Consider the following 20,538-nt stretch of genomic DNA (forward strand, 5'->3'; position numbering starts at 1 on the left):
TTTTTCCTATTACAAAAATGCAGCTGTAAACAGATGTTCTGCTGCTGCCTCACTAACCTAAAGTTGCAGAAAAGAGTCTCCAGACAAAGGACAGCATCAATAGGAACACAACCCATTCATCTCAAAAAAGGTATGAGCCTCAAACCTCATGCAGGACCATTTAAACATGAGCTGTTATATACTTATCTGCAATTACAATGACTCATTTTGAAGAGAATATTAAGTGTGATGACTACACAACCCTAAAGGATTACAGAGGAGAGATTAAGGCTGGGTATGCAATGCACATTAAAAGTGCTATGCATAACCAACACTTCTTTCCCTGAGCTGGGGTTATTTTTCAAAGTGTCTTCTGCATGGTAATAAAATAAGCCTTGAAAATAACAATGAAGCTGAATGTTCTATCTACCTACCTGGTTAATGCTTGGCCTCCCTTGTTTTTTCTTCGAGGTAGTATCCAGTCCCCAAAGAGAAGAAAACCTGCTTCTCCGTTTGCTGGCAGATCTGGACATGGCCTGTGTTCTTCTTCTGACTCCGGCCTCCCCAGTGCGAGCTGCCACCTGCCAGTGCCGTAAGGTTTTATAATTAAAGGCTGCGGCATCCCAGTATACCATTGCTTACAGGCTTTGATGGTGAAGTCCAGTGGGAAAATGGTAAATACTGGAGCAACCAATGTGTATTCGCAACAGGAATGTTGATGACTCCAGATCAGCTAATTGCCTCCCACTGTAACATAACTCATTCCTTCCAACATCACTTACACAAAAAGACAGTATCTAATGGTTTTGGTTGTCCAGTCTGAGTTATTTTAGAGTCCTGGTTTGCAAAGAGTGAGTGCTCAGCACTTTCTGAAAATCAGGCCCCTTTATAATGTTTCAGGTTAGACACTCAAAAAGGGAGGTCCCCAAAATCCCTAGTCACTTTTGAAGAGCTTTGTCTGTGTCTTTATTCCTGCATGTGAAGTGGACTGTGCTCACCTAAACAGATTCATGATTTCTAGCAGGCCAAATGTCAGGCATTTAAATACAAGTATTTCCTTAAAAGTGAATAATGTGTTTAAAAACAAGAAAAGGGAAGATGAAGAACTAAGTATATTTTTCTGTACTAAATTCCTCCAATAGCCAGAGTAAGAGAGGTCTTCAGGACACAATTCTCCCCCCCTGCCCCACTTCTTCATTTCTACCTTCCTCTCAGGAAGCTTTTGATCTGCTATAATGCGCCAGAATGCATCACTCGGTGACATCACAGTTCCCCATGGAATACAGCTCTAGAGACTCAGGAGGTGACAGTTTATTATTCTATAGCACAGTTTTGCTGATTTTATCTATCTATCTATCTATCGAGAGAAAGTACAGATTGTTACATTAGATATAGTATTTCCCCATGAAATCTGTGCTATATAACAAAATAACCCACCCTACCTAATCCTCTAAAATGCAGCTCCATACTCTGGTGGTACCTGTGATTATACAGAATGATGTAATCTGGGGCACTGCAGTTTACATGACATGCTAATTGGGAAGGTTTCCCAACCAGGGAATCCCTCCTGGGAAAAAATGGATCATCAGTCAGAAGCAAAGCTTCTTCGCAAGCTTCTTGGGTGTTCCTTCCAAGATGCAGGACACCCAAGCACTTCTTTTGTGAAAGAAGGAACAATAAGAAGTATGGCAAGTATGACTTCGGGGAAAAAGTGAAAAGGACACACCCGCCTTGCAACCCTGGAGGTGAACTTCCTGAAATCTACTTTTAAGAGAGTCCCACACACAAAACTAACAATATCTGACTGTCATTTGGCACACAGTCATGGGTAGAACAAAGAAAGCTAGGCAGCTTTGTGATAAGATGCTGAGAGACTGGTTTTGGTACTGTAAGCATGAATACTGTATGAGAATTGGCATAACAGAATACCGGGTTGGGCATCCAGAGAACAGATATACCGAGAGTAATCATGTGTGTCATCTGGAAAGTGGACAAGTAAGGGAAAAACAGAAGCTGAACTGTCATTGCAGGTTTCTAGCTTCATAATGGCAAACCATGTGAACTTTTACTTAGTTTATCTATGGTATCTGTCTTATATCTGAAAGACCTAACAAGCCCTCTGTCTAACACAGTGTAGAACCACCAACCTAACCATGACTTCTGAACCTGTTTACTTAGACCATTTCTATCAAATAATCTTTGGGCTTTTTCATCTGAAATTGTTTTAGTTTAAAAAAAAAAAAAGCAATTTAGTTAACAAAATTGGGCCTAATCCTCAGCTGATGTAAAACAATGTAACACTATTGAAGTCAATAGCCCTATGCTGATTTACACAAGCTCTCCTAAGGGAGGATGAGTGTGCTGTCAATCTAGTTTGCCATATTATTGTTATCACCATAATAACTCAGTACCCTCAATGGGAGTTCAGGTGCCCCATATCTTGCACAATTCAACTCTATATTTGAATTACAGCAATGTAACTGTACCATTGATGCATTATTAAGGGGAAAACTTTTCTTTTCCAGGACAACATATTCAAAATTTGGGGCTATAGAGAAGGTAGATTTAGCTAAATTCCAGGCAATGCAATAAAATTCATCACCAAAAATCTAGAGGCAAAATAAAATGAGCACAAATGTAGATGAAGACCCGCTTCTTTAAAAATATAAATTCACCAGCAATTATCAGGATGATGATGCTAATCTTTTTATATAAAAGAATAAAACCGCCTCTGACTGAATTACAGCTCTGTATTCACAATTGAAGGGTACAGCTGACATCTACAAGACAACAGCAGAGCTCAGCTATTTCTGTAAAGCTCCAGGAACCCAAGCCTAAACTACAGGCATGCTATTTAAATTCATAACAAAAAGCAACAGTGTGCAGTACATTTTATGTGTTTTAAAGAGCTGTATTGTTATAGTATTTAAATTTAAACCATTTTAACACAGCTGAAGGCATGTTTGCCAATTGGGAAAGAGTACAGGAGAGATTTTACGCTATCTGCTGGAGCATCAAGTGCTGATCACTGCTGGAGACAGGATACTGGACTAGATTGGCCAATAATCTTATTCAATCTGTGGGAAAGTTGGTCTTGCCATACTGGGTATGATCCAACATATACTGAAGTCAATGTAAAGACTTCTATTGACTTCTCTGGGGTTTAGATCAGGTCCTATGAGTTCACAGGCACTGGAGACAAGCTCAAGCTGCAAAGTTCACAGCCAAAGCTAAATCTTCTCAAATTTCAGAATAGGTCACATCCAGGCTTTTGGTTCAGCCCACTGGAGAGATGGGGCCAGCTGCAAAGCTTGGATCTAGACCGTTTCAAAGTTTGGAACAAGGATTTTGGATCTGGGTCATCTTTAACACTTGCAGTACCACCATGTATGTAAGGAAGTTCTTGGGCCCCATTATGGTTTTGGTAACAACAGTCAGCAGTGTGTTTATAATGACGATATGTATAATGTATATCTGGCATGATTATTATACATGTATAAAAGGTGTGGTTCTCCTACTGTTAAAAAGAACAAACTTGATACCAAATCTCCTTCAACACAATCACTTCAGAGTATCCATTTTTTAAATTCGATAAAAGACATGTACGCATCCCAAAATGCAGCAATCCCTGCATGTTGAAGAAAGAATTTACTCCACAGACACCAACGCCAGCTTTTGTTGATTTAATCTTTCTATGAAACCACTATGCGATTTATAGTTTAGCAGTGCTGACCTCTGGCTTCAGTTGAAACTCACCAGTGCATGAAAAGAAGATACTGAAAAGATTCCAAGACGGCCCATTGCAACTTTAGTTGGACGACTTGCGAAAGCAAGCAGCCTTTTTGGGTTTGGCAGCTCTCCTCCTTGGAGGCTAGCTAAATAACAACGATACCGAAATAGGTCCATTTGGAACTGTTCAAGGTTCTGTTCCCAAACAAAGATCTGTAAAAAGTATGGATAGGGGAGTGGTACAGAAGAGAAAAAGAACACAGTAGTAAATATCTATTTAAAAAACTACTACTAGAAAATCACATTAATTAAATTTTCTATCAACATTGATTGCATTTCAAAGGAGGGAGAAGGAACAAAAATGATTCACAGATTTTTAATTGGATGAATAACAAATATTTTTATTTTCATGGTAGAAATCTTCTCCCAAGGCAACTGCTACTTTGATTTGGTGCTAATTAACAGTATTAAAATTCCATTTTTCATTTTCTTTGTTTCCCAGGATTCTCTTCTAAATAGCTCCTAAGAGGCAGATTTTATACATCAAGGACAATAGAGATATGAGAAGCCCAAAAAACCCAACAAGATTCCACAAATAGAGTCCTGGCTCTTCATCGTCATCAGTAGTAGTTTAAGAATCAATGAAGTTTGGTGTTATATTTGAAAAAGAAGTGAGGTAAACTGGAGATAATTAATCTTATCAGTGGAAGAGCCCTATAAACAGCCTATGTGAGGACTCACTTAAGTAATTCAAATTGCTGGTACAAAATATTTTCAGAGTGCTAAAAACCCAGCAAGATAAAAGGACAGAAAAACTGATCTGTCCTCTGGTTGTGGATTTAAAGCCTTTGAAAAGAACCATTTGAACAGCAAGTTAAGCGTCACTTTTCCCCCTCACCTCTTCTCAAAGGTTTTTGTGGGGTGGGAAATCTCCTTAACTCAGCACATTACAGACCCAGAAGCCCCCTCCTTCTACGGGTAGAATTCCAAACACATTTGGCAGCCTGCGTTAAGAGAGATGCTGTGTAATGAAGCGGGGTCCATATGTTAGTTTCCTAAAATAAGGTGCCATTGTGACAGCAGGAGAGACATCTGCTCTAGGATTTCTGTTTCTCAAATGCAGCTAAGTTGTCCACTTTAAGTTGGAAGTACAAATAATAGAAGAGTCATGATGGCAATGCTAGCTATAAAGCTAATAAGAGAAAACAGAGAATCAAGACAGTTTCTGAGTTCCATACTTAGGTAGACTGAGTACAAAAGAATCAGTGTGTTCAATAGTTAAGCCTCAATCAGCAGCAGCATTTATAAGTCTCTCAGATACTTTATATTAATCTGTTTCATATATACAAGTAAGATTACCTGATCGAGTATGGTCTTCTTCTTCTTGGAGTCTGTTACCGAGGACAGCTGCATTTCACCCATTTTCTTCATTTTCTCATCCATGTCGATCTTCTGTTCCAGCTTTTTTATTTCAGTTTTCAACAGTTTGACCGTGTCCTCTTTGTGATGTTGTCTTGCTACTGCAGTTGCACAAGCAGAATGGATTGCAGTGATCCAGTTCTCTAGTTCGGTCTGGCTAGAGGTCTGAAGAGGCGGAAAGGAAAAAAAGTCAGGATCCTCTTAAGATTGATTGGAGATTAACAAATGGAATTCTCAGGAGATTCCTCTTCCCTTGATCTCAAAAACCAAAACCTTAAATCCACTTGTAACAGAAGAAATAAAAAACTGTCATTCTATACCGCACATGAAACAGGCCATTTTTAGTTCAGCACCCTGCATTCAGTATTTCGAATTACACATATATTTATGCCTAGCAGTTGTAGCATATTTGCTAGCAAGTGCTTAAAAATGACTTTCCTTGGCCTTCGTAATGCTATAATAATTTGTAGCATTAAATGAAAATTTTTAGACTGCAAATTCCTTGAGGCAGAGAACGTCTGTCCTCACAGCGTAGCGCACATGGTTGGTATGCAACAATTAATAATAAATCAATGAAATAATACGTGGCCATAGTATCAGCTTATAGCTTAATACAAGAGCAAAGTATAGCTGCTTCCAAATGAAGGTCTCAAAGCCCTTTATAGTCATTAATGGATTCAATCCTCACAAACACCCCTGGGAAGTAGGTACTATTATCAGTATATTACAGATGGGAATGAGGACATATAGTAGTTACCATACTATATCAAAGAGCGAGTAATGAAGGAGCTGGGAATATTAAAAAGATCTCCATAACACCAGTCCTGTGCTTCAACCACTGAACAATTTGCCCTTCTCATAATAAAGGGCCTTAGCATGAATGAGAATCAGGCTCTTCCATATTTGCTGCTGCTAACAGCATCCCCTGATCTTTCACCAGAATATTTAGTAGAGATGTCAGCAACCTGAACATAAAATGTCAAATGGTACCACTGATCTTTTATTAATAGGTGAGCAAGTTTCTGCTCACCATTCTCTTTTCAATTTTCTGTTGGTTTTATTACAAAGTATTCTGGTAAATCATTAGAAATATAAGTTTCTCACACAAACAATAAAAGCTAGAGAGATCCAGTTTACATGCCCATAATTCCCCTCTTGCTTATTATTTTCTAGTGCATTTTCTTTTCTATTTATCAGATGCATCTTTTATTGGACTTGCTACCATTCTAATCTGGAAAACATGTCACCATATATCTTCCCCTACATAGAGGAATGAGAGAAACAAGATAGGTGAGGTAATATCTTTTTATTGAACCAGCATCTCTTGGTGGAAGGGACAAGCTTTTGAGCTTCAGGTCTGGAGAAGGTAACCAGAGGTCTGAGCTAAATATGAGGTTGAACAGATCGTTAAGCACAAGGGGTTCACACATGCTGTAGGAGACCACTTAAAATGAAGTGGGCAATTAAAGGTTAGTAGGGAGTTGGGTGTGTTACAAATTGTTGTAATGAGTCATGAAACCAGTGTCTCTGTTAAGTCCACAGTTTTTAGTGTCTAGTAGAGTTAAGAATTTAAGTTCCCAGGCTTGTCTTTTGAAGGTGTTGCACATATTTCCTTTGAGGATGATAACTGAGAGGTCAGATATGGAATGATTGCTTTGTTTTTTGTCTTCTGTCATTTTTCTGTCATTCAAGAGCACAGTGATTGTCTGGTCTCACTCACATAGTTGTTGTTGGAGCATTTGATGCACTGCATGAGCTACACCATATGTTGTGACAGGCATGTGTAGCCAAGGATCTTGAAAGGTGTGTTGGGGATATTGATTGCCATAATAGTGGAGAGATGTCTGCAGATTTTGCATCTGTTATTCTGGCAGGTCTGGTGCCACTTTGAATTGTTGTGTCCTGTTCTGTGGGGAGTTTGCTTCTCATGATGAGCTTAGTGAGGTTGGGGGTTGTTTGAAGGTCAGAAGAGAGGGTTCAGGAAAGATTTCTTTCAGGATCTGGTCCTCATCAAGTATGGGTTGTAACTGCTTGATGATACCCCCTATGGGTTCCAGTGTGGAGTGGTAGGGAAAACTAGGGATGTGGGGTAAGTGTGTGTGTGGAGGGGTTTCTCCCCTGTATTCTTCCAGGGTATTTGGGTGGCCCATTCCATGATGTGATCTATTTTTCCGGTGTCCCTTCCACCAACTGAAGTTGGTCCAATAAAAGATATTACCTCATCCACGTTGTCTCTCTTATATCCTTGGCCAAACATGGCTACAACAACACTGCAAACATATCTGGAGGGATGTCAACCTAAAGAGGCCATGAAGAAGAATGATCTTGACTTAAGGCACTGGACTGGTACTCAGAGGAGTTGGATTCAGTTCACATTTCTGCCATGGACTTTCTGCGTAACCTCAGGCAAGTTACTTAAGGCCTAACCAAAGGCTCCCACTGATTTCCTTGGGTTTTGAATCAGGCCCTTAGTCAGTCTTTGTCTCAATTCCTCATGTGAATAATGGAGATAATATTTCCCCACCTCACAAGGTGTTGCAGTGATAAATTTATTACTGCATGTGAAACACTCAGATATTATGGTGATGAGAGCTATTTAAAATAATTGTTTTCCCCTCTCATGTCGGCAGCTAAGATTGCAGCATTTCCCAGACTTTGGAAAGCTAAACTCACCTTCAGGAACATGAAACTAACTATACCCACCTTTGAATCCAATCTGTATTGTTAAAGGCTGTCATAAGTAGATAGGTAAGGGTTAATTTTCTTTTACCTGTAAAGGGTGAACAAAGGGGGAACCAAACACCTGACCAGAGGACCAATCAGAGACCTGAATTTTTTTTTAAGAGTCTGGGAGGGAACTGGAAACTCGGGGTCTTTTTTTTGTTTTCCTCGGCTGTGAGTAAACAAGCTTTTCTTTTCTAACTCCATCTTTTCAAATATTCTACTATCAAGTTGTGATACAAAGAACCAAAGTAATCGCTATGAGTGCTTTGATTTGTATTTACATGGGTGTTGATTTGCTGGACTGGTTTAATTGGGCTATCTTTTAAATCAGACTGTTTATTCCTATTTTCTTATAGCCATTTTCCTGTATGAGTTTCTTAATGCAGTATTATTGTTCTGTATTTTCTTCTTTTTATATAAAGTTTCTTTTAAAACTTGTGGGAGTTTTTTCTAGTGAGGCAGAGGGAGAGGAATTTCTGTGCCCGGAGCTCTGTTACATCGTTTGACAGGCTAGGGAGGGAGGAAAAGCCAAGCTCTGTGTCTTACTTTCCTATTGTCCAGGGCGGGAATAAGGCTACGGGACAAAGGGAGGGTGAATCTCTTGTGTGAGCTGACTAGGTTTGATTGCATAGCCTCGGGAGCTAGATTGCCTCTCTGGTTGTATTCAAAGGGAATAGGACAGCATCGCACCGGCTAACCCAGGAAAGGGGGGGAAGCTGGGGGATGAGATAGAGGAGACCCAGGGGCTCTGGTCTTGAAGGGGTCCCCAAGGAAAGGGATTTGGGTGACCGAGGGGGCCGAAACCCTGGAAAACTTCGGCTGGTGGCAGCGAGATAAGATCCAAGCTGGGTATAAGCTTGGGGAGGTTAACAGTAAGCACCCAGATTTTGTACGCTAAGGTCCAGATTTGGGACAGACGTTTACCACAAAGGCCTACTCTTCTTATTCCACATAATTTCTATACACACCCTGCTGATCCCTTGCACTTGCCTCTCTCAAAGTATGCATGTATGGGGGTAGTTGGAGGTGTGGGGGGAATGCTGGACTAGTGTATGTGACAGGGGTGCAGTTTCATGGAAGTCCAGAATTCTGATATGAGATTTTTCTTTTTATAGCTAAAGAAAATATGTCAAGTACTCCTTTTCCATCCTTGCAAAATAAAAAGTAAATTGCCCTAACCCCCTTACTAAGCCCTCACTAATTTACAGCATATAGTGAAACAAAGTTTTATAGTCAACTATATGTTGTAAGAAACTCAATAGACTTCCTTTGCACGTCAACCTTTAACAGTAATCAAATGAGTATTTGTCTTGTAGCTAAAGGACCAGTGAATAGCATACCACCTTGTTCTATTTAAGCCTACTTATCCATAAATATCTCCACCACCATCTGTTTTCTTCAGTCAGTAGCAATGAGGAAGAGGAAGACTGCCTCTTCCTACTCCACCAGAGATTATTATTTGCTAAGGACCTGATCCAATTTTCATCAATGTCAATGAAAAGGTTCCCAAGGAGGACCAGTTCAGGAAAGCAATTAAGTACATGCAGAATCCCCTTTTACTTCTATGGGACTCAAAGGTGTGCTTAAGGTTAAGCATATGCTTACATACTTTCCTGAACAGGTTTGCTTTCCTGAGTTCCCAGGAGCTGGATCAGGCCCATATTGACAGAATTAACGTTACATCTCCTTCTTTGTCCTCTACTGATACCATAGAAATTGTATTGCATTTCAAAGTTAAATCCAAACAAGCTCACAGCAATCTAATCAGCTCTCATTCACTGAGAAATTCACTAGAATTTGCCACCAAACCTGATGATGAGTACAGCCTAACTTGGCGAGCAATGCTATTGAAATAATCAAACTGTTTGTGGAGTGAAGACTGCTAATTGAGAGTTAGGATGGCAGCAGCTAGCCCTTATTGTATAAAATCCTTCTTTGTACAGAAGATGGAGGAAAAATAATTAAAATAAAACAGAATGTTTTATTGTGTGATCAAATATATAGTACTCTACAGTGCAATAATAATTGTAAAATGTCCTATTTCTCTTTTAAAATAGTATGTTCATGTCAGATTCACTTCTTGTTTGTTTTTTTGGGGGAGGGCGAGGGGGGAAAGGGACTATTTTTTGTTAAGCACTTTAACTCTTTTTTGGGACATGGAACAGGTTATTAAGCATGCAGACCAAGAGGATTGCTCTGCCTCCAGTGGAAAGGAAAAACCTTGTAAACAAGCTGCATGTATCTCAAATGTATGTGGTGTTGCAAGATACACTGAACTTCTGGTAAATGCATGTGACATCCACATGTAAATCGATTTGTGTAGGCATGATAGGAACTGATTGAACAGGGAATTATAATGTAAGAGATGTCTGATGTCTCTGGACACAATGCAGTGAGAAAGGTTGTTACAGAAGGTATAATATTAAACAGTGGCTTTATGCTTCCTCTAAGCCTACAGTCTCCATTGGATAGAAATAATCTACTACAGTTCTCTGGTTGGTTTTTTTTTTAAACTAACTAATATAACATTTTGTATTGTATGAATCTATATGTGCGTGTTATTAGTAGCTAAGAAACACTGTTGAACAGCAATGTACATGCTCCAGCAATTCTGTGTCCCTCAGATTAAGTCCTGGGGCTACAATCATTTACAAATTATTTCCACAATTATGGCTGATTCCCCTTCCCTTTCCCCAAATCCACCCCTGCATTTTCTTCTAATTCTGTTCCTTTAGAGTTACATGGGTTCCACTATATAGGAGACCCTCTTCTCCAAAAAAGGGGGGAGGGGAATAAGTCACAACAAAACAATAATTTACTTTGAAAAGGTTCACTTTTGCTCTTTCCCACATAAAGTTACATAAAAATCTAGTCATGACATTATGACACAGAGCTTATAATGAATAAGGCCTTGCGTTGCCACAAAAGAAATGTATTGAATGTGACCTTTTCTGCATTTAGCCTCTACTGGAATTAATTTTACAAGAAGGGAGGTTTTCCAAACAAAATGCAAATGAAAGATTTTATACTCATGTAAATAGATCTGATGGTGGTGGTGCTTCACAGCTTATTTAATTCATGCTGAGGCCACATGCTACTGTATTTGCCCCCTGGATGGAAGCAGGCCAAGATGACAAAAAACCTCCTAAGAGAAAGGCATTGGGGAGTTGGGGAGGAAGCAGCGAAGAAAATCAAATATTAGTTATGGAAAAATATATTGGGGTTTCAGCAATGTAAATGAGGGTAGAATTTAGCCTTTTGTGTGTATAAATATCATGGGCCAAGATCATCAACAACATAGCCACACCGAAGTTAATAGAGCAATGACAATTTACACCAATTGAAGATTGGGCCCCAGGTTTATAAAAGCTGGGCATACTTTTGAGAGGTCTGCTTTTAAAGGTTTATTAAGAAATGTTGGGGAGAATCATTCTGCAAGAGTGGACAGGAATATAAAAATATAGTAAAATCCAGACATTTTTTCCATTTGATCAAGGATTTACAGCCCCAAATTGTCACCAGATTAAAAAAAAAAAAAATCACTGGCTGAGAAAATTTGCAACAAAAAGCTACGCTTATAAAGTGGTAAGAGTGTAGCTGGGAAATGACTGCTCAATTCAGGCTGATCATTCCATTTGGTAAAATAAAAAAATGAATGTCAGTTCATAGCTAACAGGAGTTTTTGGTGTGAAAGGAATGCTGGATTGGACCCCAAAAAACCGATCAGAGTAACGAAGAGCATTGAAGGGTAGAGCTATTTTTTAATCACATCAACATCTGGCCTTTCTATAGTTTTAGGTTTTCTTTAAGCTGCTAATAAACTATAAATTGTAAATAAAGCAGAAAAGTAGCTGATTTTAATATCTAAAATCTGTAAGATATTTAGAACCATAGTATGCACTGAGTTAGGAAAGTGAAATGTTCAGCAGAGTCTGTTGTGAGTGGTGTGGGATTCCGCACTGTGAACTGTAATGAAAAGAACCTATTGACCTCCAAATATTTCCTGCTAATTCACACAACTCATGCTCATGTACATTTCTCAGATCTTTCTGTAAGGTCCCATCTTCAATTGCATATCTACTGTGACGACGGGTTGTGTTTTAGCCATGGGCGTAGTTTGGCGGGTTGCAACACCCCCCCAGCATATCTACTGTGACGAGGGGTTGTGTTTTAGCCATGAGCATAGTTTGGCAGTTGCAACGCCCCCCCAAAACACAAGCTTGGGGCAAGTGCAGAATTTGCTGCTTACCCCTCCCCCGCAAACGCATTGCCCCATTGGCCTGACTGGAGCTGCCCTCCCGAATATAGAAGTCAAACTAACGTGTGGTAGTGCTATGGTTTTAGCCCTTCTGGGGCACTACATACTGTAGTTTAGTCTTGCCTGTGGAGGTGGGAGCAAACTATGTTATAACCATAGCACTAAGATGTATTAAAATTCTGGCTTTCACAGGGTTGCAAAACCATTTGCTAACATGTTATCAGTTGACTTTAAATCTAGCTACACAAGCAGAGAGCACAGCATGTTATAAAATAGTAGACTTGGGATTGTACAAGGGACCTGAATTTGGTGTCATGCCCCCTCAGGGTTGTTTTCTCTGCATAATGAATGAATGCTACTGAGCAGGAACGCCATCCTTTCTACTTGCCTGGAGCGAAGTCCTGACCCCACTGAAGTCCATGGGAATTTTGACATGGATTTCAATGGGGTCAGAATTTCACCCTGGTCTGCAAGATGAACAAAAAAGTTAAAAAGAGAACAACTCTGTATAACTCAAGAACAGAACAAACCTGAAAGAGAAATGCATCCCCAAGGGAATTACTGAGGCAGAAAACAAAGTCTTTCTTTGGGTGCTCGGGCACTGCTTGCACTATACTGTTTTCCACCCAGACAGCGTGCTTTGGGATGCTGTTGTGGTCTATTCCAGATCTGCCATCAGTCTCATAGAAGAATAATGTACATCCTAGGAAAAACACGAGAAAGGCATTAGCAAGCAGCATATTTAAATACCATAAAACCACATCTATTCAATGCTTTGTTGCAGAAGAATGTAGCCCTAATACTCTGAGTCCTCCAAAAATGAAAATTAAATTAATGTATCCTTGGGCAGCTATCGCAATGCCTTTTTATGGATCTTCCATATAGACTACTTAAAATCTATTGGTCTGGTAGGAAACATCTGAAGGAAGTTTTTCAGAATGTACCATCAGTTCCCAGTAACATTGATGGCAGTCTTAAAAGTAAATCTCTTTACCATCTACTGACAGTGTACTCCTCTGCGTTTGGAAACATGGGCAAAATGCTTAAAAGTGCCTTTCTACCTATATTTGCTCCAAACTATACTTTATTGCAATAGTGTTCGCACCTTTGGTACAAACTCTCACATGCGTTTTTTTTTTGTTTATTCAAAAACACTGTATTAACCATTTAATTTTTATGTCCTATTTCTCTTTCCAGAATCTGCTCTCACTTCTGCTTTCATTCAGGACAATGAAGAGCTTCTGTTAGGCACAGCAGCGGCCTGTGAACTGACAAGCATTGTCCTAGGAAACCTAAGCGGGAACAGTCTCCTCTTTCCGCCCAGCAAGCAACCAGCTTGAGAAAAAAAGAGTGGCAGGATTCACAGAAAGAACCAATGCAAATCTGCTCATGAGCCAGGGTGGTGTGTATGAGCCTTTCTGAAGGAAAGAGATGGTGGAAGCAGGAATTTGCATCCGGGTAGGCCTTGTGCTACATTGCTAGGACCTGACTCCTCGCATCATCAAAAGCCAGCAATACTGATAGAATGAATTTAGTGAATACAGCTACCCATAAACTACAGTGACTCTAAGGGATACGCTTAGACCACTGCTACTGAGAGATCATTCCATCAATATACTCTTTTTTCTTCCACCCTCAAACGTGGAAGTGCTGGAGAACAGCCTTGGAGATGTGGATTGTTCACAGAAGCAATATGTCACAAGCCAAAGGATGTGAGATAATACTTCGTTCGCCAGGGTCCATTCAACTTTTGGCCTCACTGCTGAGATTGCCAGCGAGGGTGCCTCTTCACCCTGCCCACTCAGCCCCGATAGTGCACAGTGCTGGGGCATGCTGTGAGATGTCCATATTCTAACATCGTTTGGGTTTTTATTGTTGTTGGGGGGGTTGTTGGGGTTTTTTTGTCTGTACCATGGATGGGAAAATACAGGTACAGATGGAAGCTGTGAACACAATTCTTTAAGGCAGCTCTGTAACCATGTTGCCCTATCAGTGTGACAAAAATTAAAAACCCCAATATGTCAGAAGGTGGACTCCCCTCAGAATGCCAGACTACTGTGAGCTGGCACAGTTAGCTTTATAGAGTAGACAGGCCCTCAGGGAAACCATTGTTCTGCTTAAACTTTCTTGCAACTACTAGTTACTATGGGTCCTTGAAGGTAGAGATCAAGGTTTTTTTCATGACTGAATCCTGATGAGTAAGTGAAAAAATGGATTGGACTGAGTTATCCCCACTGAAAAAAAAATTAATGAACAAAAACAAAAAAACCTTGTTGCCCTGCAATGTGTTAGCTATTGATCAATGTGTTATCGACACGGGGGAAAAATCCCTGTGCATTTTAGGTGAAGACAGACTATAAATTAGAGGCTTCATGGAAAAAAATCTTTACAATTTTCAGGCAAAATATAGTCTGTAACTCTAGGATCTCTGCAACTTCTGCGATTATTCAATATTATACAAACATTTTAACTAATAATGTAATCTCTAGCTTCTTCTGTTGAAAATAGTGGTCAGAATGGAAACTGATGCATGGTTACCCCTTTAACCCAACATTGCAGAAAACTATTTGCAGCCAAACACTAGCAGCTGTTAACTTCAAAGCTTAGTTTAAATGCTACCTTATTAAGCCACAGCAATCTAAGACACAAACATTTGACTTGAGATAAGGCACTTTAAAGTACCATTGCCTTTATGCTCATCCTTCCCTTTTTCTCCCCTCCCAGATGGCTCTTTGTTTACCAGTTCTTCACAGCCAGCCTTTCCTTTCACACTGCCTCAGCAAGAAGGAGATTAGGGGTTCTCTCTGCTCCCTCAGCTGTGCAATTTCTCTTCTTTTATTTCCCCAATCTCTGCAACAATTGCAATGAAGGGCTGGCACTCACAATTTGTTTTTAAATTGCTGCTACAAACACTGGTACATACCACCTTGCAAGAGTTGTGGAATCAGAACCTATTCTTCATCTCTGGAGCTCAGCAAGTACCTTTCCAATGGCTAATCTCTAAGGGTCAGTCAACATAAAAAAAGCAAAACTATGTTAGGGAGCCTAGTTACAACCTGGTTTTCCCCTTGACCTGGTTAAAACATGGTTCCATTTTGTACACAAGACTTTGCCATGCAAAAACCTTTGGTAGTCCTATCTACATTATGGAATAGAGCTGTGTTGTTACCAGTCCCCTGACAATTCTACTCATAGTGTACACAGACTCTTACAGAGCTGGGAAATGGATGACTGAGTCCAAATATGAGCTTGGTTTCTCCACTTTGCAGTTTAAGATGCTTGCGCAGAGATTCTCAGAAGACTACTTACAGATCCAATTTTAACCTACTGTGCCTGTTTCTTTACTATTGTTATTATTTATTTGTATTATAGCCGTACCTAGAGGCCCCACCTGAGATCTCCAATGCATAGTGCTAGGAGCTGTATGAACACACAGTGAGAGAGCCCCTGCCCCGAAGAGCTTACAATCTGGTCAGGACGGACAAATGGCAGCAGGAGAAAAAAGCTCACAGAGGTCTTTCCAAAGGTCACAAAGCAGGTGTGTGAACCAGAAGTAGAACCAAAGTCTTCTGAGTCCCAGTCCAGTGCTCCATCCACTAGGCCACACTGCTGCTCCTGTTCATACTATTCAAGGCCTTGTCCATACTATGAGCTAAAATTGTACTATAATTATTAATATTCTCACAGCATGCAGAACCCTCAATCAGGATCGGCACCTCATTGTGCTAGGCACTGTACAAACACACACAAAGACCTTACCCCTGAACGGCAGCTGTCACAGGGTGGGTACTAGCACAGTGCTAGCACCAACTCCATGATCGCAGCAGACAGGGATTTCGTTTACAACACTTTTATAAACATGCTTTTCAGAGAAATGTGCATGCTGGCCAGGGAAGCCATGCTAGATCCAAAGGTTGCTAGCACGGTTTTAAGCATAGTGCAGACTCTGCCTTAGAAGCAGCACAGCAACTTAATTTTGACAAAAGCACATACCTCAATTGTGAGTGAGTGACCGACCATTAAAAAAATTCCCAAAGAAAATCAAGAACATTCTCTGCTACTTCCCTACTAATTTTACAGGTTTTTCCAGTGGCTTTGGTAAGAGTGATACTGGCACAGATTTTTGTTTCATCACTTCTTTTTAAAACAAGCACAAAAGAAGCATTCATATTACCATTTGGTAGATGTGCCTTGTCTATTAAATGTGTAATTAGAGATTTCACTCAATTTAATAAAATCACTAGAAACAACATGGCTTACGTGCTGTAATGATGCTCACTCTGTAATATGGGAGCACCCTGTTAAACACAGATCTGATGTTTATATTCCTGTATAATGTCTCTTCAAACAAAAGCTCACCGTTGTAATGATTATTGTTTTGATTCCAATAGTTACATGGCAAGGATTTGTAAAGCTGTCAATGCCACATAAATAAATAGGCAGCATTCAGGTACTTGTTTTGGATAGAAAACACAAAGAATTACACCTTAAGGCCCCAATTTTGCAGTTAGCTCTATATTGGCACAGAGACGTGCCCAAGTGGTGCTCACTGAGGGATCAGAGCTGAACTTTGCACGTTGATAAAAACATTTAAAATTAAATCAGATCAAAGCCTCTGGATTTTGATGCTATAGGCCAGTGTTTCCCAAACGCTTGGCGGACCGCTACTCCAGGCCAATAGGAGCTGCTAGAAGTGGCGCGGGCTGAGGGACGTTCTGGCCGCCGCCTCCCGCAACCCCCATTGGCCTGAAGCAGCAAACTGCGGCCAGTGGGAGCAAGGATCGGCTGGACCTGCGGATGCGGCAGGCAAACAAACCGGCCTGGCCCACTGGGGGCTTTCCCTGCACAAGCGGCGGTGTCCCAAGTTTGCGAAACACTGCCATAAGCCAAATTCTGTGCTAATTTACATCCTCGATGACTCTTTGATGCCTATGTAAATTATTAATAACAGTCTATCTGATATACCTTTTAAGGAAACCCAATAGTGTTTCCATTTTCTGCGTGTAGCTGACTCCACTTTCTTATTCTTTTTGTGCACCAGAAAATTTTTCACTGCAAGAGCCCCAGCTTTTCGTACAGTGCCCTGGCCAGCTGTAAGGAGGATGTCAGACTGCCCTGGAGAACTCAAGGTACCACTGCTTTGCTCATCACTCAGGGTTGAACCAGCTTCTTCCAAGTTCTCGCTGTTGGTGGTGCTCATTTCCAGCTCCCTTCGGAAGTTCTCATACACTCCCTGACGGACCCCATCTCCTGTAGAGCTGCTGCCGCTGTCGCTGCCAATGAAAGCTCGACTAGCTGTTGGAGAATAGCTAGAGTTTGTAGCATTTGAACGTCTGGAGAGGAGGTCTGTATCAGTGGTTGCGCCCTCGATTCCACTGTCAGCAAATTCACTCCCTTCACCTGCATTCACATCCTGATTAAAAAAGAGGAAACATCATATGAAGGTAGCTGATATACCATCCTACCCTGGCACTTTGAAGAGGCTAAAAGAGCCTGAAGTTTCCCTGATTGTATCAAATTTCTTCACATTCCTACTTTGCTTGACATTGGAACATTCTTCAATCTGCCCTGTGAAGACAAGTGGCTGGAAGAATAGGTATTCTAGCAGGGCTTCCGGCAACAATTTAGGAAAGACCATACAGCTTTAGTATGTGCCCCACCACCATAGTAAATTGGGAGAAAGAGGGGAAACGACTTCAATTGTTTACCCTAGACTAAGTTAATGGTGGTAACAAGTTTTCAGGAGGGAAAGCATGTGACAGCAAAAACAATGACTATGTCTTGGGAAAAAGTCATCACCCATAAGTCTCAGAGAGGAAAAACACTGATATTGTATATTTACACCTACAACTGAGACTATCTCTTAGGCATCCTTTGATTGCCACTTGACTTTTATATAACTGAAGATGTACTTTTCCCGTAGGTGGATATGTATTAAGAATTGTGGCATTCTCACTCCTACCACTTCCCGAAAGAAAGGACTCATTCTTTATAAATGCTACATATCAACAGAGGTTTGTGAGTCTGTCTACATGCGCTGTTTAGAAGAATAACTCTACTTCCTCGCCCACTCAGTAAATCCAGTTCTTCTCATCAGTTTTGATTTGAATATATTCATTAATAAAGTACCGTCCAAGACCCCAATCCTGCAAGCTGCTCTGGACTGTTGTACCCCTTCTTCCACACAGCACTCCACTAACTTAAATGGAAGTCCATATGGGTGCAGAGATCCTCCTGCACAGACCAGCTTTCAGGGTCAGGATCTTATTTAGTGCTGTTCCATACACCTATTTTGGAAACCATCAATCTCCCCAGTTCCTTGCAACACAGAGAATAAGGGGATGCTTAGAAAACATCAGAGCCAGTGCTGCTGAGAAACCAGCCATTTACAATAGACTGTCACAGACTGATCTTCTCATCTCAAAATGCAGAAAGGTGCAGGGAAAATACAAATTCTTAATCTAAGTTCTCAAAATTCTATATGTGTCAGACACCACACGTGTGCGGAGTAGTCACAGCATTTCCACCAGTTTCACATCCATGCAATTCCAACTCTCTCAGTGGACTTTAAACTAGTATAAAACTGGAACACTTCTGTGCTGAATCAGACTGAAGATATCTTAAAGGATACAAATCAGGAGATTTATAAAAGGAACAATGAATATCTTTTGCACTTGGTTGGATTTTTTTTTTTAAGAGAAGTATGTAACTCTTACTAATTTCTAATTTGACATAGACTGTTGTGCAGCACAAGTTAAAAAAATCAATTGAGTTTTAAGCATATACTAATTTTAGGAAAAATTAGTTAATTGTTTGATTCAAGTAATGCTTTAACAGACATTTAGATTTCAAGTAATCTTTTTATTCATGAATGTAGTATGTATAAAGTTAATTCTAAATATATTGCTTCTCTAATTCTTATTTAAAACATACAAAATAGTGTGTGTTTGTTTTTAAATGAAGTGTCACTAAAACGTACCCATCAATGCAGGGGAGTAATGGAAATATGATTTGCCCTCTTGGCAACATTTATAAAAACTGTGCTTGATATTCTGTTTACCAGACCATGAGAATTCTCTCAAAAAGAGGCATAATCGTAGTGGTCGAAGCACAGAACTGAAACCCAGGAACTCCAGAGTTCTAATCCTAGCTCTGATATAGATTCATAGTGTGTCCTTGAGCAAGTCACATAAAAGATCTGCTTTGGTTCCCACATCTGTCAATGGGGATAATACTGCATGCCTCTCAGGAATGTTGTACCGGTTAGCTGATGTTTGTACAACACTGACAAGATGAGAAGCTCCACATAACTACATTATTTACACTCAGGAGTATTGTACAACAATCATAACCGTGCAGTGATCCATGGAACAGACTAGATGGTTCAAAAAGCTTCCTTACAACTCAGTGATTTTAGGATTCTACCCTGTCCTCAATATTTCCTCACCAACACCCCAAAATCCTCTAAAAAACTGAGGTCTACACTACCACTTACTTTGGTATAAGTTATATTGCTCAGGAGTATAAATAAACTACCCCCATGAGTGACGTAACTTACATCGACCTAAGCACCGGTGTGGACAGTGCTATGTTGGTGGGAGAGCTTCTCCCACCAACACAGCTACCCTCTCTCATGGAGATGGATTTATTATGTCGACAGGAGAGCTCTCTCCTGCCAGCATACAGCGTCTTCACCAGACATAGTGCAGCTGCACCAATGTAGCGTATTTAGTGTAGACTAGCCTTGAGATTCTGGCCCTGCAGGGGGATTAGAATCTGAATACATAAAAGGGAGAACAGATCAAAACTTGTTGCCAGTTGATGTTCATCCAGTACTGTTCACCTTTAGGAATTACAATGTCACATTTAGCAAGATGAGTATCTTAAACAGTTGCTGTATAAGACAATTGGTCTATAGGTTAGTAAGGTTAAGAGCATTCATCAGACAGGTTTTTTGCCTTCGGGCCTTATACTGTACTATCTGCTGGTTTCCATCAGAGGGTTATAATCAGTTTGAGAGTGTTACATGAAATTTTCTAATGACACTTTGAAATGTTATAATCTGCACACTAATAGGGTCTCAATTAAAGAGTTCAGCAGAAAGTCAGAAAGTCACTGAGGGTTATTATGCATTTTCAGGGAGGGTGATGGGGAGGAGGGAAGAATTAGAGATTGAACGTGTTGTCCGCTGTATCAAGTGGAGAAGGACACATGAGTTTTGATTAAGGAATAAAAGAAGAAATGTTCAACTTGGGTGATTAAAGTTAGGCACCAAACTAACATTTTGGCTTTATTTTCAAAGGTGGTGAGCACCCATGGCTCCAACTGGACAGATCATCTAATACAGATAATATAACTTTAGGCACCCACGTTTCAAAATTTTGGCCAAGAATGTGGTGACTGCTGTGCATTACACAGATTAAAGGACA

The 20,538-nt window shown here is 40.3% G+C and overlaps 1 protein-coding gene across 8 annotated transcripts in view; it reads right to left on the reverse strand.

Annotated features, from left to right (window-relative positions):
• TIAM1 (TIAM Rac1 associated GEF 1) overlaps positions 1–20,538 on the reverse strand; it is a 273,240-nt gene that overhangs the window by 64,807 nt on the left and 187,895 nt on the right. For all 8 annotated transcript variants that reach the window (XM_032798274.2, XM_032798269.2, XM_075073407.1 and 5 more), the window contains 5 exons: positions 17,075–17,522; positions 12,640–12,812; positions 5,068–5,292; positions 3,736–3,921; positions 414–560 (listed from right to left, as the gene is read on the reverse strand). In XM_032798274.2, the coding sequence (XP_032654165.1) occupies positions 414–560; positions 3,736–3,921; positions 5,068–5,292; positions 12,640–12,812; positions 17,075–17,522 (1,179 nt within the window). The remainder of the gene's footprint in view (positions 1–413; positions 561–3,735; positions 3,922–5,067; positions 5,293–12,639; positions 12,813–17,074; positions 17,523–20,538) is intronic.

Source organism: Chelonoidis abingdonii, chromosome 1 (assembly GCF_003597395.2).
Source record: "Chelonoidis abingdonii isolate Lonesome George chromosome 1, CheloAbing_2.0, whole genome shotgun sequence".
Classification (NCBI taxonomy): domain Eukaryota; kingdom Metazoa; phylum Chordata; order Testudines; family Testudinidae; genus Chelonoidis; species Chelonoidis abingdonii.